The sequence below is a fragment of the Thunnus albacares genome, chromosome 16, assembly GCF_914725855.1.
Source record: "Thunnus albacares chromosome 16, fThuAlb1.1, whole genome shotgun sequence".
NCBI lineage: Eukaryota > Metazoa > Chordata > Actinopteri > Scombriformes > Scombridae > Thunnus > Thunnus albacares.
Window position 1 is genome coordinate 10,335,008 of NC_058121.1, and position 26,254 is coordinate 10,361,261.

At 38.7% G+C, this 26,254-nt stretch overlaps 2 protein-coding genes across 2 annotated transcripts; one reads left to right on the forward strand and one right to left on the reverse strand.

The window, feature by feature from the left end:
• Positions 1-11,156: 11,156 nt before the first annotated feature.
• Positions 11,157-15,168, reverse strand: LOC122999922 (potassium voltage-gated channel subfamily S member 3-like). Its single transcript, XM_044377290.1, has 2 exons — positions 15,013-15,168; positions 11,157-14,435 (listed from the first exon to the last, which is right to left on the reverse strand). The coding sequence occupies exon 2, from the start codon at positions 14,429-14,431 to the stop codon at positions 12,932-12,934; it is 1,500 nt and encodes a 499-aa protein (XP_044233225.1). The 5' UTR covers positions 14,432-14,435; positions 15,013-15,168; the 3' UTR covers positions 11,157-12,931.
• A 1,334-nt stretch (positions 15,169-16,502) lies between these two features.
• Positions 16,503-24,033, forward strand: LOC122965693. The gene is made up of 21 exons (XM_044329869.1): positions 16,503-16,634; positions 16,727-16,785; positions 16,868-16,954; positions 17,036-17,157; positions 17,248-17,391; positions 17,547-17,645; positions 17,738-17,908; positions 18,260-18,362; positions 19,717-19,937; positions 20,464-20,620; positions 20,695-20,906; positions 21,001-21,115; positions 21,366-21,565; positions 21,649-21,763; positions 21,846-22,015; positions 22,100-22,191; positions 22,480-22,610; positions 23,117-23,306; positions 23,438-23,579; positions 23,666-23,762; positions 23,932-24,033. The coding sequence occupies exons 1-21, from the start codon at positions 16,612-16,614 to the stop codon at positions 24,000-24,002; spliced, it is 2,721 nt and encodes a 906-aa protein (XP_044185804.1). The 5' UTR covers positions 16,503-16,611; the 3' UTR covers positions 24,003-24,033.
• The last annotated feature ends 2,221 nt before the right edge of the window (positions 24,034-26,254 follow it).

Below are 26,254 nucleotides of genomic sequence, written 5' to 3' on the forward strand. Positions count from 1 at the left end.
AACAGTGTATAGATTTTGGAAACACGTTATGTAATACACTATTAATGTCATGAGGATGAAGTGGCAATTTTTCTGCACAACACCATCTTCTATTGTGCTACCTTTCTGAATAAATACATGATAAAATTGGCAGTATGTTAGCTGGAGCGCACAAGTAAAGAATATTAAAATATTTCCCTGCAAGAAATGTATGACGTTACTTTTTCCTCCAACTAATATATGAGATTAAAGGGGAAACATGATCATCCTGGTGTGTGTTTCTGAATTTCATAGACTTTACTGAAGGCTAAATATAATATAACATCATAAACTAAGATACACTGATTAGATTAATCAATGAAAAGTAAATCAATAGTCTGCTGACGACAGTGGAGAAGTTTGCTACTTTCAAATTCAGGCTATATCTTGAGGAAACGCAGGATCCTCCAAATTAGGTGATTAATCACTTTGGCAAGATCCCCTAAAAATAATTTTATGGCTCATCAGAGCACAACGGGAGTCTATGATGGTTGTGCTTTATTTTAAATGACATTGCTGTTTTCAGTTATCTAATGTTTAAAGATAAAAACCGACTCAAATGAAAGTAGGAAAAGTACATGAAATGAGCAGAATTAATAATAACATATTACACACAGTAACAGGATCTACTTTCACCTCTTCAAATAAGATTTGCAGTTGCCTTAATCATCCTGGAAGAAATAAAATTCACAAATCAATTATCCACAAGGTCACCTCGGGCTAATCAAAGCAATCACTGGGGCACAATAATGCTTCGCAATTCAGTGGTCAATTACTCACTGAATAATGTCTTCAGCGCTTTAAGTGCTTTTGGTCTCATGGCACAGCAAAGTCGATTTCCATTTTAATGTCACATCGCCAACATAAAGCAACGCTGCTTGTAACTGATACTGACACTCTGAAATCTGATATGAGCAAAGCGACCTTGAGAGCTTCTGTGTCGTAACGGTCAGCCAATAAGAAGACAACAGCAAATTAGAGTCAGAGAGAGAGAGAGAAATGACCCTGAAGGCAGCATTGCTGTGAGGCAGAGGCCAACCTGCCCCAAACTTTGACATGAAAGAAACTTTTTTTTGGAGGAAATGGAGAAGGCATTTCTCCATTCACCATCATTGCTTTGGTTAGTGGGGAGGTGCAACAGATGTACCTGATAGTTTGTCACCATCAAAGTTGTCTGGTTCATTCACTTTCACATTGTTACTATGTGATTTGTAGATTATCTTTATAGTGACACATTTATCACTCAACGACAGAAGCACTGGATTTTTCCTCAGAATTCACATAATGTTGTAGTCATTGTGTTTTCATAGATAGATAGATAGATAGATAGATAGATAGATAGATAGATAGATAGATAGAGGTTGAGAAAGCCCACATTTAAAAGTCGATTTGTTACCTGTTATGTGCCTCTCCTTTTTCATTTTTAAAGCCCTTCTCTGAGAACTGAGGGCAGTGGTCATAATATCACCATCATCCATTAACTTTATGAGATGGGTGTTACTATCCATCTGTTTAATCCCAAGCATTTCCTTGTTAGGATTGCCAAAAACTCTCTGCAGTTGTTCACCAGATATGCTGCAGCAAAGACAAATGTATAATGTCTCAGTAAATCAAAGAACTGATTGGAGAGCGATTAAACCATGTTGCATAAAAACTAACCAAGCTAGAACTAAAGTAGAATTCAATAAAGCTGTAGATTCTCATAGATTTTTAATTACAGGTATTTATTGATGCTCTGGAAGGCTGAGTGGACACAATTTCATAGCACATGCATTACATGGCACAGTTAGTTAAAATCAGATGACTGTAAAACAAAAAAACACAACAAAACATGCTACAGTAGCTTTCAGGTTCAGCACTGATGGATTTTACGGATGCATGGACCTTGGTAAGTGCTGCATTTTTATCATTATAGGATAAAAATAATAAAATTATACAACTGTCTGTCAACTGTATGTAGGCAGAGTCCAGAGCATTTCATTTAGGTGAAATAGGCACTGCAGTGACTGCAAGTTTTCAGCGTTTTAACTGTAAGAGTTATATATTGTATATCTGTGTAGTTTCCAGAAACAAAACATGTAATATGAATTTAGATTCAGAGGGATTCATTAATTTATTTTATTTGGCCACTTGGTGGCAGCACAACAACCTAAACACAACATTGACATACTAGAGGGAACCCGAGTATTCCCAGAATTGTTAAAAAAACTGTGATTATAAATCTTTCAGTGGTACTTTTCTAATGCTCTTCAAAGTACTCTCCTTGAGATGCAATACACTTGTCCCAGCACTTCTCCCAGTCCTGGAAACATTTCCTGTAGTCATCTTTGGTCACCATGTCTAGAGTCTTGATTCTTCCTGGATTTCCTCCACGATGGTGAATCTTCTCCCTTTCAGTTCCAATTTTAGTTTCCCCAACCTGTAAGTATGTGTTGCTGGCAAATCTGATGACTACTCCCTACTCCCATGCAAACAGTTGCCTATTTACACATCCAGGAGCAACATTAGCAGTCATTTGGACGTGTCTATGGCCATTTGACAGATGCAGGTTTAAAATGTATTCTTCTTTTAGCTTTTGTTCTCCAGCGACACCTGACAGCCAAATGCTCCACTATGTTCACCAGCAACCTAACTTAGTCTGTCTGTTGTTTTATGCTGAGCACATAGCATATAGTGAGTTTTTCACTGAAAAAAAACAAAAAACAGCGAGAAATTAAGCTGATTAGGGCAGTGAGACTTGAAAGTTGCAGGTAAAATCAAAACAGTGAGCTGAAAGACTCTAAAATGCTCTGTAGAGCTGAGGGGAACTGCAGAGTTCAGCGGTAATTCTCAGTGGGATCATCACTAGTTTTAACTGTAGGCAGTCTTCCATCGTTTTTTTTCCATCAGTAATTGACTAGTGCAGCTTTAACTAAAACCTTGTGCTCCACACCTTCCCTCCCAATTCTTCCTCATTGTCTTGTCTCTCTTGTATTTAGGTGTATAAGACCTGTATGAGACTTTACACACACAGTACTATATATAGCAACTCATGCTGCAATATGTACTGATAAGATAATAAGATTTCACAGTCAAGTAAAATAAATACATTTTTACATTTTCAGTACATGTTACATTTTGAGCCATTCACTTATTAAAGATCAACGTCCTCTGCATGGAGTGCTTGCATGCTTCAGTTTTGCATTTTACTACAAAACTTTGACTCATCTCTTTGGATTTCCCACTCCTAGCCACACCCATCAGTTCAAATTAAATGGTTAATAACAGACATTTAGTCACTCTAAATGAATATTTATGGGACATTATTGTCAGCTTTGTTGTTTACATTGATCAAACAGTGTATTTTTTAATATCTTGTTTTTGTTTATTTATGTTTTTGTTTTATCCTCCACAGCATTTACAAGGAAAGCAGGTACGATGTACTTGTTAAAAGAGTTTCAGACAACCTGTATCTCTTCTGCTGTTAATCACTGACTCTCAAGCATTTTATGAATTGAATTTACATGTCATTAATGTGTTTCAGAGTGTCAGAGAGCTGAACTGTGCTGGGCAGGGCCTGCATGAGGATAAAGTGGATTGGGAAAAATGTCGAGTACATGGCTGTGGCTCTTAGCTCGGATGATGAACTGAGGCACTCGCTATCCATGGAGAGTTGCAATGGAGAGAGCGAGGATTTAATGGAGGCAGTAAAAGAGGGCAGGAGAGCTCAGAGTCCTGCTAATGAATCAGAAGAAAAGAGGAGAAAGAGAGAGAGAGAAACTGGTTGGGAGAGGGTTGGGCCAGAAAAAGACATGACAATGTTCTGGCGAGCAATATCGATACACATGGATCCACTAAAGCGAAATCTCCTTCTGGAAATGGCTTTGAGATAATATTATATCAGCCCAGTAATGTAAAAACTCCCAAATAATAGTTGCATCTGAAGCAAAAATATTGTTTTTCCCCAACTGTTGTCCCCATCAGCCAGACCTTAAACATTCAAAAGTCAAGCAGCAGCCTGCCAGTGGATCAGTCATTAAAAACTCATTGTGCTGCCATAACTTTACTTCAAATTTTAGTGGAGATCCAGACATTTCCAAAGATATGAAATATGCTTTTTTTGATTTTGTTATTTTTATACTATTATGATGTCAGATGTCTATGGTTTTGACAAGTTTTGGTCAAAGGTCCAAAACTTCAGGTATGTAAAAATGCTCCCTGCAGGTCAAAAGCCAGGACTTCAACCAACTCTGAACGCTTCATTTACAAAGTGACCTCTACTTTCTCCTTGTGACGATGTCAGATTGTTCGCCCATGCCCACAAACATCTGTGGCTTTAATTGCTAAGGTTGTTCCATAGGTTGTTCGTGTTGTCCACTCGCATATTTCAGATCAGATTCAGGCTCAAACACATACGGATGTATTTGAGAAGTGTCCATTTCGAGTAAAGAACAAGAAAAAGAAGTGAAAACCTACTACTACTGTTTGTTCACGTAGCCTTTGCAGCTGGTGGAAATCTGGCGAGGGGCAGCTTCCAGAAACTAACCAATCAGAACAGAGTGCGCTCATCAGGAGTGGGCCTTAAAGAGACAGGAGCTAAAACTGCCTGTTACAGACAGAGGCTGAGGGGCCGCGTAAAGGGCCAGTATATGATAAATAAGGAATATATATATAATTATAGACCTGGAAATGTCCATAATATGTTGTTTAGGACTTAAATATCACTACTAAATACCCAACACAGTTGTTTTGTAAATTTGAGCGTTACATCTTGTGTGTTGGTATGTTTTAAGCTCTGCATCAACCTTGCAGTGTTTAGGCTGTAATCTCACGTAACCTGTCCAAACAAACAGGAATTGAATCTGTCTGCAAAAGGCAAATATCACAGGTCCCTGTGGAGCAGAGGCTGCTGAGTGTTGAACTGGAATCATGTTGAGAGCAAAGCACTGAGGTCAGACTGCGTAACCCCCCATACTGAGAGGGATACCACGGGACACTGGATTATCTGCTTATCTCTGCCTTCATAATTGCTGGGGGTTTCCTAGGGCAAGACTGTAATGGTGGACAATAGGCATCGGCAAACAGGCTAATTGAAATGCTTCAGTCTTCCCTTGTTCTAAATGGGATCAGTCACACTGCACTGTTCAAAGTGAGGTGAAGGTGAGTTTGGCCGTAGATGATTTATAGGATTTTTCTTTCATGGAATAGTTAAAACTGGTTAAGAAACTCACACTGGGATAATCCAGAATCCTTATTTTTTTAAATTCCTAATTTTCAATTAAGTTTCATCTTTATGTTTGTGCATAACACCTAACAGTAAGACATCTGGGGCAATATGCTTTTCATCATTCAGTGTCAGCCTTTGTTAGAAGCCAATTTTATAAATTAAAAGGTTAAAATGTACTGAACATGTTTTAGATAAAATATCACAGTCTTATTAATATGTAAAAATTTGAGAAACATTTAAAAAATGATTGCAAAAGCAAACATTTAGACACTTCAGATAATGTTTACCATTCTGTGCTGCAAATCATTTTATGTGTCCCATGATCTTTTTACATTTTTGAGCAGGTTCTACAATCATCTACAATAATTGAGATGATATATAATTATGTAAATTAAGTTTGTATAGGAAGCCAATAAGATCCCAACACTGCCATGCTCAACTAAATACGTTTTGATCATTTCAGTGTTGATACAATCAGTTGATGAATTGATTAGTAACAGGTTAGATAAGAATTTTGATATTCAATTAATTTATAAGTCATCTATGGAAGAAAATTGCAAACATTCACTGATTCCAGCCTCTAAAATTAAAATGTGAATTAAATGTGCTAATGTTAAACTAATCCATATGTGTCATTGCTACTCAGTGACATGAAACCTCTCAGAGTTTCTGTCTCAGTAAATGTAAGATGTTGCATTTCGTAAAACCTCATTTGGATGATCAGCATTTGGAGTCTCTCTGTATTACTGTTTGTACTCTGTGTTGTTGTATGTGTTTTCCTGTTGAATTATGTATATTTGCAGTACCATAAATGCCCAAAGTAGCTAAGACTATAAATACAGTGATATGTGGCATTGGTCCATGCTATGTGCTTTTCCCTATAAATGGGCATTAGATAAACAAATACTGTATGTTTAAAACTTTCCATTAGTTTGTAATGGAAAATAAAGCTTTTCTGAATCTGAAAAGAGGATCCAAGGTTGAGAATCTGAAGAAAGGGCAACTACAATACATACAGTAGTTTGCACAGAAAGAGGCTTGTATCCCTGATTGAATTAAAGCAGATTTATGTGTTGCTCAGCCAAAAAACTCAACCACTTTCAGTGCAAAAAATTATTATGGACATGCACAATAACAATGTCCATCCAGCCTCAGTGTAGTAAACCTGCATGAGGGAAGAAAGCAGGAACCAAATGTAAACAAAGTGGTTTCTTTGTTGTATCTGTCCGCTGCCGGTAATGGCCATGTTAAAATGATCTGGAAGTACTCTGCGGTGAACTAACCCTAACCCTAACCCATGTAATGACTTTGATCAAAACATTACAAATTAGCTTAAATCCATAAGATAAGATAAGATATGATGAAACTTTATTGATCCCATGAAGGGAAATTTACGCATTACAGCAGTAAGCCACAAGTAAGAATTGCACAACATACACAACATAAGATCACAACATTATGAATAGCTAATGCTATTGAAACTGTCTCTCCCTGGGGTCTCTACTCTTTTCTTCACTTAAGGGAAAACAAAAACACTTCAACTTGCCCTCTTTTTTAGACAGGTCACAGAATCATGTTCTGGCTCATTAACATCTTACAACAGTAGAAACAAAGTGTTTTCTTTTTAGAGTTGGGCCATTATGTTGCCAAAATATTGAAACACAGACTGCTATATTACATTTTACAACTGGTGTACTTGGCCATTTGTGGATGAAGTTGAAGTCTATCAGTTAAACCTGGTGTATTTAAGGTCTAGGATTGGGTTGCACCAAGTTTTCTTGAATCTATTACATTTGTTTAATGTTTTTACTAACTAATAGTTTCAAAATGATGATTTACTAAATCAAGTTGCATCATTATAATTTAAATGTCTTAGCAAGTAGAAAGTAATGTGTAAAGCAATTGTGTCATCACCCTATCAAAAGCAATCAACTTTAAACAGGAGGTCATTGTAGCTTCAATAGTTGTAAAACGCTAAAAATAATGTTACATTAGTGTTATGTAACTGCCAATCCTGTAAATTTAGGAATAACTTTATTTATTTATTTATTCATTTATTAATCCGTGAAGAAATATGTGTTTAAGAGTTAATAGTCTAGCTAATAGTGGCTAATAGTCTAACATCATTAGCATAACATTTTGTAATTTGCGATATATTGTGCTATTTTAGTGAAATGTAATTTAAAATCTTCCCACTTTACATTGTTATTAAGCAGCATTTTGATCAACATATGAAGTATGTTGACCATTTCTCCTCTTTTACTCTTAAATCTAAACAGGTCATGTATTAGCAAGCTAACATTAGTTGTCAGTCTATTAGCTAACAGTTACAGCTGGCAGTTCACACTGTAGCCTATGTGTAAATATTTAGACAACTAACCTCTTCATTAGAACTAGTCTATGTGGTGCAACCCATTTTAATTTAGTCATGTGTAAAGCTTCACTTATTAAATGCTTACATTATAACCAGGCTAACTTTAAACTAGCTGGTACAAAACGCTCCAGGAGAATTTCACTCCCCTTTACCCTTTGCATATTTATCACTGCAGTGACCTTTTCCATTTGTGTGAGGTAGAGAGACAAATGCCTCTACAGACCCTGAGGCTTTATGTAATATACAAGTTTATACACTTACGTGGAAGAAAATGTCAGATTTTTAAAGGTAAGATTTATGTTTTCTCTTTGAAAAACATGACTGAATCTGCACACATTGATCAGTGTGAATGCCTGCCATGTTTTGGCTCTCTCCATCAACCTCTGCAGTGACTTTTGTTTAACATTAATGTCCACCAGACCCTGCAGAAGTATCCCCTCCTGACAAGACTGCAAGCTGAGAAACATCACTGTCTCTGTTCTGCACACAAACAACTCACTTCAAATCAGCATCAAAGTGCTGGCTGATGATCACAAAATAAATCTCAAACAGAAAGGAAAAGCTTAAATATATTTTATTGATTTGTTTTTACTTCCCACTTGTGAAACTGACCACAGAGTTTCTGACAGGAATTCGATTGTTCAGTGACACCTTTTATCCTTGTGGTTTAATGCTCCACAACATCCAATCAGCCGTGGATTAAGGCTTCATTTGACCCAGCAGAAGAATCGTGGTAGGCAACTTCACCTCAGCTGTAATAATGAAGGTTGTTGTTTAATTTAAAGGAAAAAAGAAGCCTAAAGGGGAAGTTTGAAGCACATACAGAATGGAAAACCTGGTCATTTCTGCAACAGTGACATTTATGCTCACACACTAACTGTGACCTTTACAGGTAATTGGTATTTTTTTCTTTAAAGTCACAACAACTTAAACAATGCCATTCATGTACTGAACATACTAGAAAGGTTACTATTATATATGATTCAGAGAGAGGAATTAACATTTGTCTTTTGTTCCTTACATACTGGTGACAAATTAATTAATCCTGAATAAATGAGTGGAGAAACATAAAAATCACAGATGTTTCTGTCACTGAATTTGTTTGATGCAGGGCCACATTAACCTGCTCAGGGACCCCAGGTAATAAATGAGGTGTGGGCCCAAAATGACACCCCTCTGATCCCCCCTCTGTGCAATGTTCAATATCTTTCTGCCTCTACACACTGCATACTATAAATCACAGAATATTTTGCCCCAGAAACCAATCACTACTCTGTATTTTTTCTGACAGTTTGGGGATTTTAGGGAGCTCAGAAAGAAGATTTGGATTCTGCAGTTTAAACTTAAACATGGTGGGCATTTCACAGACTGATTCCAGCATTTTCGAGTTTTGTCGACATTGGAAATATTTCAGTTTTTGTATGATCTAGGCTATGCATGTACAAATATTCCTTTTGTTTGCCAAAATGTCATTCACAGACAAAGATATATACAGTTTATTATTCTACATACTGCAGTGATGTTACTTAAAGAGGTCCAACAACTATCCATTAGAGCTATATTATAAATATCAAATAACAGAATCCAAACAGACTTAATTGGGATTTGGGAAGGGTAGTGCTGTGTAAAAAGTGCTGTCAACACCATTCAGCAATACAAAGCATATGAAAATCCACTGTATTTTACCAAAGAGAAGTAAGAATTTTCTGTAGCGGACAGCGGACATCTCATCTCATGGAAGTCAGTCTTAGGAAAAGTCATAAATGTTAAGGTGATAAAATAATGTGAGGTATCTTTTTTGAGCTTTTAGAGACGGCCCAGGGGTCTCCAGGTCCCCAATTAGAACATTAGGGTTTCATTTGGCCATCTTTAGACCAATAAAAAATACAGGACTCAGCATTTTCGCATCATAATTTTATACCTGGCAGTGTGGAGACTTTTATATGGGGTAATAGAAATTTAAATGAAATATAATTTGAAAAGTTGACAGATTTTCTTTTTACTGTGGTAAATATGAGTAGGAGTATTGGTTGCATTAGGGGGACTTGGACTTTAGTATTTCTAAAATCCTGGCCACCTGCCCTGCACTTTATAATGTTTTTTCCTTTAATTTGTCACCCATCTGTGTCTTCAAGAGACAGAAATCCGATCTGTAACTTGCTCTGTAACTTTTTGGAAGTCAGACATTAGAGACTCCAACTCCTGTGGGGAATTATGGGAAATATAAGACACACAGCCTGACATAAGTTCAGTATTGAATGCATTTTGTTGGCAGCAAAGTGACAGAATATTGAAAAACACTTCCCTCAACAGAACTCATGCCCAAAGCTGTGCAGCTGGGAGTAATGGTGAGGAACGCAAAAGTACCATTATCTGTTGCTGCCGGTGCTGGACTGTCATCTCCGACTCCTGCGAGGAATTCCTCAACACAAAGACTGAGATCACTGTTCACACAAACATTGAATAGAGATTACAGATTTGCCCCAAGAGTGTTTAAACCCAATGTCAGCAGAGTAGAAATCAATTGATGTTACTTTGCACCAATACTAATTTTCTTACCTTACATACTGTACCAATGTGTGTTCTCACTGCTTTCAGCATTGTTACATTATTCTTATTCTTCTATGAGTTTTAGTGACATTCTTGGTGACAACATTAGTCAAAGTTGCAGAATAGCAGTGGTAATGATCATTATATGCATCCATTATCATTTCATGGCACCCATAATTCATTTTTAATCTTTTGTTTACACTTTACAGCCAATAATACTGCAATGTCTACCTCATTACCTCCCTTTACTTTGTGTAATGCAGTGATTCACAAACTTTTCACAATGTTTAAATCTATCAAACAGGAGGTGACTGTAGCATCACCAGCTGTAACAGTAACTTCCAATTCTCTGTAAATTTTGGTATTACTGTTGTTTATTTATTCATGCATCCATGGAGAAATAGTGTTTCAGATTTAGTAGAAATATTGGACAGTGCTAACCTAGCTGACGCTAGTGGAACACTATGTAATTTGAGGTATTTTGTGCTATTTTTGTAAAATGTAATTTAAAATCTTCCCAGTTTACACTGTTATTAAGCATTTTGATCAGATACATTATCAACCATATCATATTACCTCTTTTACTCTTCAATGTAAACGGGTCATATGCAAACTAATGGTAGTTTTGTCACTCGGTTGGTAAGCTACGCAACAGTTACACTTGGCAGTTTGTGTAAATATCTAGACAACTATCTACATGAGATCTAGTCTGTGTGGTGCAACACATTTTAACTTAGTGTAAATGGAGGGACAATGTGTGAATCTTCACTTATAAAGCGCTTATGTTATAACCAGGGCAACTTTGAACTTAAGAGGAGGCTTGTGAGCCTTTAAAATCAAACAAAGTCTCTCGTTAAGACTCGTTAAGAGTTATATCCTTGGTGTGAACACAAGTTATGAGAATTTGAGATTATTCCTTTTCAGACGGCTTATTTTGGAAGATTTCTGAGTCCTGAGTCTTCAGAGTCCTGAAGAGCTTCACAGGAAAAGAGAAAAAATAAGAGAAAAGTCTGAAAAATGTTTTTAATTTTGAGTAAGAGAACACAACTTGTCATCCCCTCATTTGTCTGGTGACCCCTCAGATTTTTCTTGGGACCATTTGAGGGGTCGTGACCCCTAGGTTGGGAACCACTGATGTAATGCATTTATCAAGATACATCCTGTCACCTGCAAAAACACCATTATGTAGTGCACATTATCAACTGTTCAATCCTGCACATATCCAGCACACTACATAAAGATAATCAATGCTTGTCGGTACCAATACTCTCTGCTTGTCATTACAATAAATGGCAGCTGACAAAAGCAAAACACAGAAAGTGTGGACTAAGCAATATGCTAATCTCCTATGTGATGCACACCTGATACAGGGAAGCCAAGTAATCGAAACTCATTTACTTTTATTAAAGAATAATCAGGCTGTAATTGGATTATCTGTTCAGGTTAGGCTGCAGTTAGTCTCTACAAACAGCTGCTGTGAAGTAAAAACTGTTGGAAGCAACCAACCAACACCCATTTACACAAATTTACTAACAGGTTTCAATTGCTGTCAATTCAGCCAGCAGATAAGAAACCAAGAGAAGTCCAATAAGAAATAGGTAAAAAAAAAATGTTTGCCACAAAAGCAATGACTGAGATGAATAATTTAACTAACATTTTGGTGGGTTTAGCTCTGAGTGAAGATGCTTCTGGTCAACTGTGTGAACACCTTAAAGTCCCCTGCAGAGAGAATTATTCATTCATTTATTTATTTATTTTACATCTTTTGCTCTAGTAGGACAGCAGCTCACCCAACCGGACATGATAACACGGGACAGGAAATCAATACTTTGAGGAACTGAAAAGACTTGAATAGGTAAAGTAAGTTTTCTCTGTATCTTCAGTGCATTTCACCACTGAAGAAAATACATTGTTAAAGATTTCTATTTTGATTTTAGAGTCATTTTTGTCAAAAAGTGTTGCAAAGATGTGGAATCCTGCACACTGTTTTCCTGATATGACAATAAATAAGTGTAAATAAATGTACCTGGACAGGAAACCTTGTCTGAATGAGTGAGCTGCACAATTTACTGTATGCCATGTCACAAATGAGAGGCATATTTCTTCTGATTCACTGAGTCAGTTTTTATTTCATGTCAACACAAGTTACCCCCAAGAGTCAACCAGCATGCCAACACAACTGTCCAAAAACAAAAATATAATAACAATAACCTGTCATATGAGTGCTTCCCACAGTGCTCTGTGTGTCTCTCTTCATCAGCATCAATAATATTGCATAATTCTAAACAACTATTTTATCTTACTCTCTTTCAAAATGCATTTATTTTTGTTCATGCAGACTGTGTAACATCAGTCAATTTAGAGATCTATGATACCATTTTTTAAAATCCGACAGTGTTGTTGTCATTTTAGACTTTTGCATTTGCTGAACTTTCAGCAAGCAGACAAATCAATACAGGACATTACTTTGAAAAACATTAACATTATGGCCTCCTACATGCATCATTGCAGTTTTCTCAAGCAGAAAATGGGCTTTCAAACCTCTGAGCAAGGTTCAGATAATTCCCTTTAGATTTCTTGGTTTTAGCGACGCTGTATATTTCACAAGCTATTCCCTTGTAGAGAGAGAAAAAAAACTCTTCATGGCTGCGATATTTCTCTGTCAAATTGCAGGAGGAAGACAGTGCAGGAAGGCAGCGTCAGTGATGGAGCGCTCTGCCCTGAGAGGCACGGAGTGACTTGCAGTCATAAAGGGAGCAACACTCGGTGAAATGGCAAGAATCTCATTTTGCTGCCCCATTTTCACAAGTGTCATTATAATACACCTCTATGTCCTGGAGACTGGAGGCATCTGTATCTTCTCCTCCACTGCCCTCACTGTTCCTGAAGGCGATACCCCCTATGAAGGGATACACGCTGTCTGTGAACAAGTCTCTGATGTTGTAATAAGGGAGGTCTGGATCTTGTCTCTCAGGTTTAGTGATACCCTGCTCCTCCATGGCTTTGTTTCTTTGATAATACTTTGAAAACTTATTGAAGATGATGGTGATGGGCAGAGCCACAACTAACAGTCCACAGACGATACACAGGGTGGCCACTATCTTCCCCGCCAGCGTCACCGGGCAGGTGTCACCATAGCCAACTGTCGTCATGGTGATGGTGGCCCACCACCAGCCTGAAGGGATGGTCTCCAAATCAGTGTCCTTGTCTTCCTTCTCCGCAAAGTAGATGAGGGCAGAAAAAATGGAGATCCCCACTGAGAGGAACAGAAGAAGCAGACCCACCTCATGGTAGCTGTGGCGGACGGTGGCACCCAGAGCTCGCAGCCCGATGGAGTGCCGGGCCAGTTTGAGGATTCGGAGAACCCTCATGAGGCGCAGAACCTGCACCACTTTCCCCACGTTCTGTATGTCCTCGTTCTCCTCTGCAGTCTCCTCATCAGCTGTCTCCAGAGCTAAAGTGGCATAATATGGCAAGATGGAGGCAACATCGATGATGTTTAAGGGGTTTCCAAGGAACTTCCTGCAAGAGGGCGCAACAATCAGCCTGATGATGAACTCGGCGGAGAAGCAAGCGATGCAGATCTCCTCCAGGATGGTGAGGACGGGGTCATCAATGGGTCTGTCATTGATGTCCACAAGCTGAAACTCAGGCATGCTGTGGACACACATGGCAACAATAGAGGTCAACACCACACTGAGAGAAGCCACAGCGATGACTTTTGAGGCCCGTGAATGACCTGGATCCTCCAGCCGGAGCCAAATGTAGCTTCTAACTTCCCCACACCAGGCACCTTTGAACTTGGCCAGGTCTTTATCGAGGGCAGACAGCTCCTCGAAGGAAGAGTCAAAGCTTGGCTGCTGCCCGTCTTCACTCCTGATGTCCCAGTCTCTGTCTTCAATGTACTCCTTCCTCTCATGGAACCAGTCGCTGCAGCAGGGGCTTAAGTGGAGCTCCTGGATGCCCCAATACTCGATCTCCTGGCTGAAGGAGAAGACGCACAGCTCCTCCATCATGTGGATACGTCCCGTATGATAGAAGTTGAGCACACAGAGGAAAACCCTGGGATTCCTGTCAAAGTAGTATTCCCTCTCAGCCGGGCTGTAGTCGTCGCACAGCTCCAGGATCGCCGCCTCGCTTTGGCAGTGCAGCAGACGAGCCAGACGTGTGTGAGGGAAGCGGAGCAGAGTGTCTGGATCCACCTCATGTCGTACCCCTCCCACGTTGAGGTGGACCTGGTCCTCCTCATTCCCACGCTGGTGGAGGATTTGCCCATACCCCATGGTTCTGATGAGACATCACAAAGAGAAATAAAGTCTTTTCAATTTCATAGATTTTTCCATGAATTGTTTCCATGAGGAAAACACAAATGTTGACAAAACATCAACAATCAGGATTATGAGTGGTATGTTTGTCTGGATGGATGTCTATCAAGACTTATCTGGCTGCACTGTTTGTAGAACACATTAGTCCTCTGAAGGGGAAAAAAATCAATACAGTACACACAGGAAATGGCTTGTGCTGGAGTGAGTGAAGAGTCGTGAGGTACCGTCACTTCTTGGAGGTCTCAAGTGCAGGATTATCACCAGAAGCGTCAAATTACAGAGCGGACTAGACTAACTCAGAGGAAATGAGAGGCAACAAGTTGAAACTGAACCCACGCACAATTCCAAGCAATTGTTAAAGCCAAAGACTGTTTTCCAGCATGTGCAGATATCTTCTGGGTCTATTTTCTAATCTCTATTCCAAAAGAAATTCAGAGTGGTTTGCATACTGTTCACTTACACCAAACCCTATTTATCAGTAAGTCTATCACTTTAAAATTCACTCATATTTAATATAAGGATGTAGAGCTGTAACCTACCAGTACTTGGAGCCTTTCTTTCCATGAAAATAACTTTTATGCGGGTGGTTTAGTTTTCACATTCTTCTTCTTCTTCTACAGAAAAAAAATGCTGCAAATACAGCAGGTCGGTGGACGGAGCGAGGTGCTGCAGCTTCACGGACGGGACAAGAGGAGCTGGAGGCGGGACAGCGGGCACGAAGGCAGTTTGTTCCCTTTTACAGGGAACAGGGAGGGGCGAGAGATGAGGAGAGGGGAGGGGAGGGAGGGAGAGACTGCTCGGATCTAGGAAAACCCTGCGAGGAAATTACTGCAGTACTATATAGTCGCTTAATACGGTTTTTTTTATGAATTAGGCTACATCACCATGTGATGACAATCATAGCCGAATATTCTCAAAGTAAACTGCAGTTCTGTTGAGATGTTTGTTTTTTGCGAGTTTTGGTTATCATTTGACATGCATGTTTAATGTTTTTTGGGGGAAAAAACTGTACTTATTTGTGTGAAACGACTGTAAACATGACATTGACTGTCTGCGCATGAGCGAGTAAAGAAAGTAAAAACACACTGACATTTCAGTCCTCTGTGAGAAAGCACTGCTGGCAGGCTCACTGCCAAAGCCGTCCAACACAAGCCAAATCAAGTCTTTATCATGGGAGCAGATCCTCTGAATGTGTTGTGAGGGGAGCGACTTCATTAACAACAAATTTTGGCTTGTTTTATTTTTTGTTTATGCATTTTTTTTACACCCAGCTGGTTGAAAATGTGGTAATCTGTTCAGTATCTCCCAGATGTGATAAACCTGTTGTTCCTGCAGGACTTTCTCTAGTCTTAGATTTTATGTGGCATTTTAACATCTCTCTTTGTCTCCTTTATGTGTACCTTGTCAGCACAAGTTATGTTAATGAAATAAAACAGACTCACTGTCAGATCTTAATTTTATGTGAGGTGAAAGTCTATAAAAAAATGTAACCTCATATTGGTCAGCAGATAAAAATTTGTTGAGATTTTGTTTTCTGTGCGAAACAATATTCTCCACTAATAAAAGCTTTTTTTGGTGAGGTTTTTTTTTTTGTTACCTAGAGTAGATCTTGACCCTGGATCTTGAGTTCAGGACATCTTAAGCATATTTTATTCCATATTTATCTTGTAATTCTCCTACCAATTGTTTCTGAACTTTTAGTAAAGTTCTTTTTTGGTTACCTTAGTACACTGATTTATTTTGCCCATTTGTGTCTGACGAAGAGCTGTAGATGATCACTAAGTCAAATATTTTATTTACAAAATATTTTATTTTTTAACAATTGAACATGAATTTACATGTAAACTGAAAAGACATAAAGAAGTACAGAACACCTAAATGTGGTTTTTAAACATGAAGTCAGGTAGTGCAACCAGCCTCTTTCATGTTGTTCAGGCCAGATAATAAGACACTCACAATTATCCTCATCAGGCTGTAATAGGATCCACCTGTGCGTGGCTGTATTTGTTGAACAGGAATCTCCCTCCGCTCATCCAAAGGGTTGGCCTGTAGAGAGTAGTCCCATCATAAACTTCTTTAAAAACTGTGACAAAAAAACCCTGAGACACTGAGGTTACCAGTTTCACACCTCTTGTGCCATGAGTCATTTGTTTGGACTGGGGTTCGTAGTTTTATCTTTATTCATTCCTCCTTGTTTACAGATTTTCAAATTTGATTTCTTGCTGTTTTTGAAAATGACTCAATCTTTTTCAGGTGGCTTTTTATCCTGCTAACAATTGCAAACATAGAGGCTCAAAAGAAGCCTGCTATAAGTAAGTTTTTGTCTTTTTTCATGCAATTTCCCTTAAACACAAATTGTACTGTTTGCTTACCAATGAAAATCTTTAATCCCAGATATCAGTTCAAAATGTCTGGGGAATGTCATGCGTGTAGATGTTGGTCCACTTGGAGGGAATCTTCTAGAAGTTGCTGTTGTCGTTAGTAAGTTCACATTTCTGAATTCAATCTCTTGTTTAAGTTTATATTCTTACTTTTTCCTCTAACACTCCTCTTTTTCTTCAGATAACTCTGACATCCTTCTTACATCAAGTTTAGCATCTCAGTGTGGCTTCAGCATGACGATAGACCAGCTGGGGAACGCCATGATTTATGCCTCCCTTCAAAATTGTTTTGCTCAAAATGTGGTAACAAGACTGGAAATATAATTTGCAGAGCAGCACCAAATGTGTGTCTTAATGTGGTAATCATTTCAAGTTTCATTTGTGTGCGTGTAGGAAGATGAAGCATTCACGACAACCTTAAATCTTCGACTGCATGGGAACCAGATGGGTGAAGATGAGCTGTACCAGGTGGCTGAAACCTGCCACTACCCTGCCTGGGCCTCCAGGGAAATCGTTTGTGACCGTAACTATATGGAGGCAAGTGAATGCAGCATGACTCTCAGGGGTCGTGTTCGAGTCTATATGATAAGTGGCTTTGTGTCCGTGTGAGCATCAAGGCTGGTACATTTGTTGTCACTGCAGAGGGGAGAGGGAGACATAGATCATCACTTATGGAGTGGCCTCATTTCTAGGTGTCTGTGAAAAGAGCAGTTCCAGATGATTACGTCCTGCCTGAGCATCCCGTCTCAGGGACTAATTCAAAGTTTGGTGATCCTCGACGAGCTGCTGAGGTTAGATGAACTAATTGGTACATTTTGGCCTTTTGTTTAATGATCTGGAAACATCATTTTGAGTGTGTAATGTTTTGATATTTGACTTGCAGAAACAGCCGATAGACGCAGGATTCAGAATCACAACACTTGTGTTCTTCACTCCTGAGGAGAGGATTATGAAGGTGACGGAGGCCCAGAGTCGAGGTTATGGAATAGCAAATACTCCCTCAAGGCTGGTCCTGCGAAGTTCAAAGACTGCACCTGAAACATACACTCAAAATGTGAGTCCACTGCAGTTCAAACAAGCTTGATTTGATATTTTTGCCCTTCAGGCAGGTTAAATTACTTGCAGCCCATTTGATAACTCACTACTTACTTACACTTGGAGCCAGCAAACCATTAGATTTAGATCAAATAATGTAATTAGACTGATTACTTTGTCCCAAATCCAGTTGGCACAGTTAAACACATTGGTAGTCTACTTTTATTTTTATTAACATCCACCACTGAATTCCCTACATCCTTGGAAATTATTTTTTGTCGCAACAGTATGCATGAATATTCTGCCATTAAAGCATAAACTGGACTAAACGCAAGCATTTATGCATTATGTTCTGTAACTTACCCTGCAGGTAGCAGGGATACCGATGACGGTGCTCAAAACCTCCACAATCTTTGAAAAGAAGTGGCTTGCAACCCAAATTGACGCAGCAGCTGCTTGCCCAATACTGGAGGGTAAGGAGAACATTCGGAGAGTTGTAGGCAGAACCAAAGCTACGGAAATCATGCACTCACTAGTCTCTCTGGGAATGTGGGACTCCCAAATGTGGAGTTTTAGCAACATGGATAGAATTTATAGTTTATATAGTTATAATTTATAGTAATTAAAATTGCATATAATGGACATTTTATAGGCTAATTCTAGTATTTTTAGATATATTATTTGGTTACGTTGAGTCAACAGAACAAATTTGTCCTCCAGAATGGGAGAACAAACTTGAATTGATATTTAATTGAATTGTTCAGCACCATTTTGGGGAATGTGCTTATTGCTTTCTTGCCAAGAGTTGGATAAGACTGATACTTTGTGCTGTGCTAAACTGAACATGTGTTGACAGTAGCTTCATATTTACTGTACAGACCAAAGACTTTCAGCTAAAGCTATCCTGCCTGTGCTTCAGCCAAGAAATGATCTGGCACATAAACCTCTGTAAACTCACAATTTGTCATCTACCTCTGTTTTTTTTGATTAAACTAACAAGATAAAAACCAGTACAGGCCTGAATGCTTGACCCCTACAGTGAGGGGATCTGGTGGCTCTGTTATGCTTTGGGGGACATTTTGCTGGCATGGTTTGGGTCCACTTGTCCCCTTAGGGGGCAGGGTCACTGCAAATCAATACAAAGTTGTTCTTGGTGATCACCTTTATCCTGATAGGAGTGTCTCTTCCAGGATGTTAATGCCCCAGTTCATAGGGCACAAGGGGTCACTGAATGGTTTGAGTATGAAAATGATGTGAATCATATGCTATGGCCTTCGCAGTCACCAGATCTCAACCCAATTGACCACGTATGGGAGATTTTGGACCGACGTGTTAGACAGCGCTCTCCACCACATCATCAAAACACCAAATGAGGAATATCTCTTTGAAGAATGGTGTTCATCCCTCCAGAAGAGATCCAGAGACATGTAGAGTCAGTGCCAAGGCTGAGGAACACCATACTTCAAAAAGATATTCAGATTTTCTTATCTTTTGGAGAGAGCCAGGCTAGCTATTTCCTGTCTTTGTGCTAAGCTAACCGACTGCTGGCGTTAGCTTTGGATTTACCGTACAGACATGAGTAGTATCAATCTTATCTAACGCTCAGCAAAAAAGAAGTTAATTTCTCAATGTCAAACTTTTCCGTTAACTGAATAAATAAAAGGGAGCAGGGAATTTGGACACATGATCTCAGCATTTCTAAAATCGTGGCTACGGCCCTGACTGTAGATCCTAAAATTAATCACTGTTGGGTCTTTGCTTCTCTCATTGCTGTGTGTGTGTGTGTGTGTGTGTGTGTGTGTGTGTGTGCGCGCTATCAATGTACAGGCAGCGTTGCCTTGACTCCAAACACGATCAGCTGGTACCTGCCCCGGCACATTGACCCGCTGATTTCGTCCCAACAGTTTAAACTGTTGGAGGTGCATATGGGCATCAATGGCCAGAGACTCGACACTGCTGAGATGGCTGCCAGACGATACGCCATAACTGTCAATGACGTACACATCATCGTTGAAATTCCTGTTGGGGCAGTCGGTGGCTACTTTAAGGTCAGTGGCACTGAGATTTAGTCATGCATAGGACTTCATATAAACACCACAAATTTATAAAAGCCAGATTCAGAATGCGTGTATACACTTAAAAAAAAAAAATACAAAAAAAAAAAAATACAAAAAAGCCCTAAAATAAACATCACAAAGATTTTCAGACCTTCATGGTTTACAACAAAATCTATAAATCTCTGATTAAAAAATTTACTGTAAATTGGATTAGCCAAGTAAAAACTAATTGGTCCATTTGGCTGCCTTTTCCACACTTTTTAGACGACGTTGGAAAACCTAAACAACAAAATAAATTTTTTGCCAGTCTGTACACCAGAATATTTTGTTTTGTTGAGCCATTCCATTAAAATATCACAGTATGTTCAGTACAAAATAAAATGACTTCCACTTCTACCAAATCATACAATCTGTCTTCCCCCCCCTAAATATATTTGAATCTGCCAACTCAGTGTGAGATGTAACACATGATTCAGGTTCAGACTTTGTTATGCGTATATAATACTTGCTTTTGCAGAGTCATGTTCAGGACAATCAGTACTTCACCTCTTACACGATTGAGCCGATGCTCGAGCTACTCTGGACTGAAGACGCCACTCACGAGGACACAAAATACAAAGTTCTCCTTCCCATCACGACACCATTACTGTCTCAACCTCCACAAGTTATTGACAGTGAGTCTCTATCTTGAAACTTGATTCTTAAATGTGCTGCAAGCCGCCCTCATTCATTCTTTTTTGCCCCACAGACACTTTACCTGAGGAGCAGATATTTAAGGTGATGATTGGGCCTTTTGCCTCTGATGTGACACTAGTGAACATCACCTTCCCCAGTGAGGTTTTGTCAGTGGGAGATTGCAATGTCAGAGGCTTTAATATCCAGGAGCACAGGTCCCCTAACAGCAGCTTTAAGGTCATCACACTCCAAGTGCCCTTCACAGACCGTGTCGTCCTACAAATGGTAAGCTCAACTTGGGAAATGGATATTGTGTAGGGTGTTTTTGGTTTTGTGTTTTGTTTTTTTCCTGCTAATCTTTCTCTCCATTTCCCAACAGAGAGAAATGGGGATTACAGTCTACTCTCTTCACCTGACCTTTGGCTTGCTGGTCCTGCCAGAGTTTGCTCCATTTTCTCTTACTGCTTATCTGGAAGCTAAATTAGCAGATATAGGTCTGTACTCTAAGACATGACAGATTTATTCATAACAAAATGGGCACAGGAGGATCAATCCATCTCAATCTTGCTAATGTAATCAGTACATAAAAGGCCAAATTGAATAGTTGACTGCAATTAAGTGCACAGAGGTAGTTTTAATAGTAATAGAAAATGTGTAGTCATCTTGATACTACACCTATCCTGTAAACCAAAAGCTGCATTTCTAAGCAGATTTGTTTTTTTATTTTTTTTTCCCTATCTGCAGTTCCTCCCTCAGTCTCTGGTGGCTGTGATTATACAAATTTCTATGTCCTCGTAAAATATGGGACACAAGGCTTCGACTTCCAGACTATAGTGGGAAAACGAATGTTGACTTCAGGTCTGGCTCAGCAGTACGGCTTCATGGAGAACAGGACACACTTCAGTTTTGTAGTGCCATTTTCAGCCCCTGATGTTATGTTTGAGGTGTGATCAGAATACTTTTTATAAACTAATAGGATTGTAATTCTTGTGCTTTTGTTTAACAAATTTGCATTAAAACTTTCCAGGCTGTTGAGGCATCATCCATCAGAACAAGACTTGATGTGGTTCTGAAGAATCCAGAAACCAACAAAAATCTCAAAGAATTCTCTCTGGCTTGCAATTTCCACTCAACACTGACTGGTTTGCTTTGAGGGGTAAAATTAAGGGTTTTTGTTCAGACAGAACATTCAACACATACTGATGTGTGATTGTCTTGTTTCAGAGTGTTTCCCTAATGGAACCATGACGGCTCTGGCTGTCAAACTGGAGTCGGTTCCCAGTCTGAATCCCAGTCAGCTCACCCTCAGAGATCCCACCTGTGGTCCCTCCTACAGCGACGGCCGCTATGCTTATTTTGTCTTCTCTGGCAACTCCTGTGGGACGACCAGAAAGGTAGCATGCTGACTGTTTTCCTAAAGTAGACTGGTGACACTGATTGACCTGAAAGTGTGTGTTTTTTGTTTTTTTTTCTTCTAGTTTTTGCCCAATTTCATGCTGTATGAAAATGAAATCTCCCTGCCAGATGAACTTGAACCGAAAAGGGTGAAGACAGATGAGGCTGAATATGAGTGAGTTTCTAAAAGAAATGTTTTGGGTTTTTTTGGTTTTTTTTCCCTGATTACATTTAAAAAGCACATTATGCTTTTCAAACAAATTGCAGTTATTTCAGTGCAAGTTGCAATTTAAATTCTGTTACAGGAACAAAGGCCTGAAGACTTGTTCCTCCTCTTAAAATGTAATGAGAGGGAAAAAGACTAAGAAAGCTAAATGATAGATACTTTATTGTCAGACCTATATGAAATGCAGTTTTTAAATCAATTTTGCTTAAAGTCTTATGGCTTGTATTTCTCCTATAGGTTAAAGGTTTCTTGTTACTATGACATCAACACAACCCATGCTGTAGCCTTCCACACCAGACCTCGCAGGAGTGAACCATATGCTGAAAATGCAAAAGGCGAGCTACAAGTTGCAATGAGACTTGCTCTGGGTAAGGGAAGCTTAGGATGCCTTTCTAATCAACTTTAAAATGTTTAAGCCATAAAATCACACAAAGCCAGGAAGTAGAAAAATTACTGGAAATTGTTGTCATGTCAACATACTGTAGGCACTTGTTAGTGCACAGTACACAGAAGTGTTTTGTGGGGTGACATGGACAGTAGTGGTAAGAGGTTGTTTTGAGAGTTGCACAAGTTTCTAAACTAGTAAAGGGATTGTGTCCTATAAAGTCAGGAAGCACTCTCTCAAATTGAACTTGAGCTAATCATGTTGGTCAAGTAATTAGACCTCTGACATCAAGTTCATTGGAACCTCTTTAAACCTAATCATCTTAATGACCAAGTTGGCGAGGGCAAGTGGGACGATGAGGACCATGTGCTTTTCAACTGAGTTAGATTCACTCTCATAAACCTAAAACGTCTGTGTACACTGTCTTTCACAAACCCTTTTTTCAGTCTGAAGTCTTAATCCTGTTAAACGCATCGTCTCTTCTTTTAGACGACTCCTACAGCGTTTTTCACAGTGTTGAGGAAAATCCTATAGCAAAGTACCTTCAACAGCCGCTGTATTTTGAGGTGGAGCTGATGAGGTCTACAAACCCCAAAGTGTCACTGGAGCTGGAGAACTGCTGGGCAACACAGAATGACGACAGGACGTCTCAACCCAGATGGAATCTCATCATTAATGGGTAACCTGTTATTGTCCTGCTTGGACTCAGTTTGGTGGATAAAATGAAGATCATTTTGTGGACTTGGACATTTTTACCTAAATTTAAAAAAATATGCAATAAGCACTTTAAACCATCCTCTTCTATTCCAGCTGTGTTAACCCGGTGGACCCTTACCAAGTGGTCTTCCATCCTGTTTGGGCAGATGCCAGAGTACAGTATCCCTCTCACTTCAAGCGCTTTGAGGTCCAGATGTTTGCCTTTGCTGAAGACCAGGATAACTTGAGTCACCAGGTGACTTCATAGAGGACAATGTATTTTTCATTCATTATTGTAAATATGGATCAAGATGGCCATAAATCTCTGTTCATGTCTTGTAGCTCTTCGTCCACTGTGATGTTGTGATCTGTGATGCCAGAAATCCACTCAATGGAGTTTGTAATGGGCAGTGTTCAAACCAGGGAAACAAGTTAAAAGGTAAAGTATGGAATCCATGCAGGGACACACTTAAGATTTTCACTTTTTAGACATGAAGCCTTCAGTGGTTTATTCAAGTGTTGAAATTTCATTAACATTTTCTGATTTTTGGGAAACGGTCTTCAATAATGGCTTTTTTTTTTTTTTTTTTTTTTAATTTCTTCGACAGGTCAAAGACGTGCTGTTCCAGACATGCAGAGTTTCAAACATGTGTCATCAAGACCTATCCTTATAAATTAACATAATCCTAATAAAGTGATTTTTACAAGAATCCATTGCAATTGCATTTGTTTGTTCTTGGAAATATTACTCTAACAGGTGTGACTTGACTGGTTTAAATGTTCATGGACCCCCCCCCCCCCCCCCCCAAATTATACTAGTATAATTAAGGTACAGCAAGTTTTTAAAATTGTGTAGGAAGAGGTTTTGTTTGTCTGCGTGTCTTTCTCAATTATTGTGATGGCAAAAGTGATCAAACCTGACTCCTGTCAGTGACTTCAATGTCAAACGTAGCTAAAACAGGTATCTGGAGGACTATAATTAGAAATGACAGCAGTGATTTAATTTAACTGTTTTTCACTGATCCTTTTACTGCTTTCAGTCTCTTACACAAACATGCATTTACATAATGAAACCTCAATGTATTGGTGACTTTGAAATTATGCGTTTAGCATATTGACTAATTTAAAGTTCTAAACTATGACTTTTAAAGTGGAATTGAACAAGAGATGTTTAACCTCAAACTATAAGTTTCTCTCCTTCACATGTAAAAGAGGGAGAGACTGAAGGAAATGAGAGTTTTGGACCTGTTCCAGATGTTAAGAATATTAAAACATGAGTTAAGGGAGACTGGGGGCAATTGTAACATCTCAAATTGCACCAATCAGAAATGAGACCATGAAAGTCATTATGTATGCTCTGTGATGATTCCTCTCTGCCTGCCAAAGGACAATCTGATGTCTAATACTTGTCAATTTTTTTCTGCCAAGACTCATTTTTCATCTACAGAATTTTCCTCAACCTGTCTTAACCTTTAATGTCTATGAAGTTAAATCTGTCTAGTTTTGATGACCATTCAGTTGTCTAACATTTGATATCTTTGTCAATGTTAGCTTCATTGTTTCTAGCCAGCAGGGTAGTTTGTGTCATGGGTAGTATAATTGGGGTCAATTGCAACAGTGTTACAATTGACCCCAACGCCATCAAAATAGATTATTTCTCTTCTAATAATTTAAGAAAACTATTTTGTGTTCAGTTTAAATGTCTTTGTATACTCTTTATTATATATTTTGTGGCATAGTCCAGTGGTTGTCTTCTACCTCTCAATCTGGGGACCTGGGTTCAATTCCCGGCAAGAGCCAATTTGTCATGCTTTCAAAATCTTCAATGTTTATGAATCAGAAGTTGTCTTAATTTTAATACTGCCATATGGACTGAAAAATAACATTTTTCAACTATTATTTTTGGTTTGTAATAGTTGCCTTGTACTGAAACTCATTCAAATCCTGGTTGGAACCATTTGATTTTTACACATTTTACAGATTAGGCCCTATGTACTCTCTGTTCATAGCATGTCTAGGTTCAGACCAAGGAAAACAGGAGGGGGAGTGCCGTTGTCTATATTGGAGGTTGTCTCCAGTGATGTGTCAAAGGGCAACTTAGTGAGGGCTGCGGCATGATATTTGTCATGTGACCTTGTACCGTTTTATAATAAAGAAGGAAAAGTTTCAGGCAGGAGAAATACCAGCAGCTCCAACTGCAGGCTACAACCCAGCTAGTAGGGTTTTCTCAGTATAATTATATGATTAATAAATTAAATTAAACTGGAATTAATTGTTCATTGGATAATAAATTGTTTTAACTATATCTATATTCTTGGGAGTTTATTGTGGTCCTTAGTATTCACATGAAGGTATTATGTGTTGCCCTCATGTGCTGATACAATCACCCCTGCACATGGGGGCAGATATAACATTTGACTTCTAGTGTTTCAATCAATATTGTGATTCTAACATTGCTTGTAAAAACATTTTAAAAAGAAGAACATAGGTGCAAGTTACCTACATAAAAATTACATCCAAATAGTTCAAGAGGTTTTTGAGTAATGACATCAAAACCAACAGACTGTACATAATGGAGCCACAATTGTACAACTGTAACTTACACCAAGATGTTTAGTCAGAGGATTTTGTTTCTTGTGGAAATCTGACTCTGTGCCACAAAGGATATTAACTGGCTGCCACCAGAACCTAAAGATCCACCCATTTTTACACCCATAAGGAGTAGTGACAAAAAACTATGAATAGTAAGATAGACAAATGTTTGTAAATGAAAAAGTATGATTGGTATTATTGGACGATGAACTGAAGGTTAATATTAGGTGAGTGGCCAACATCAAAAAAACTATTTTGCAATGTGAAAACGAAACTCAGTGATTTAAAACTTTTACCTTTCAAGACAAAAAAATAGTATTACTGTTCAGCCAGATCAGA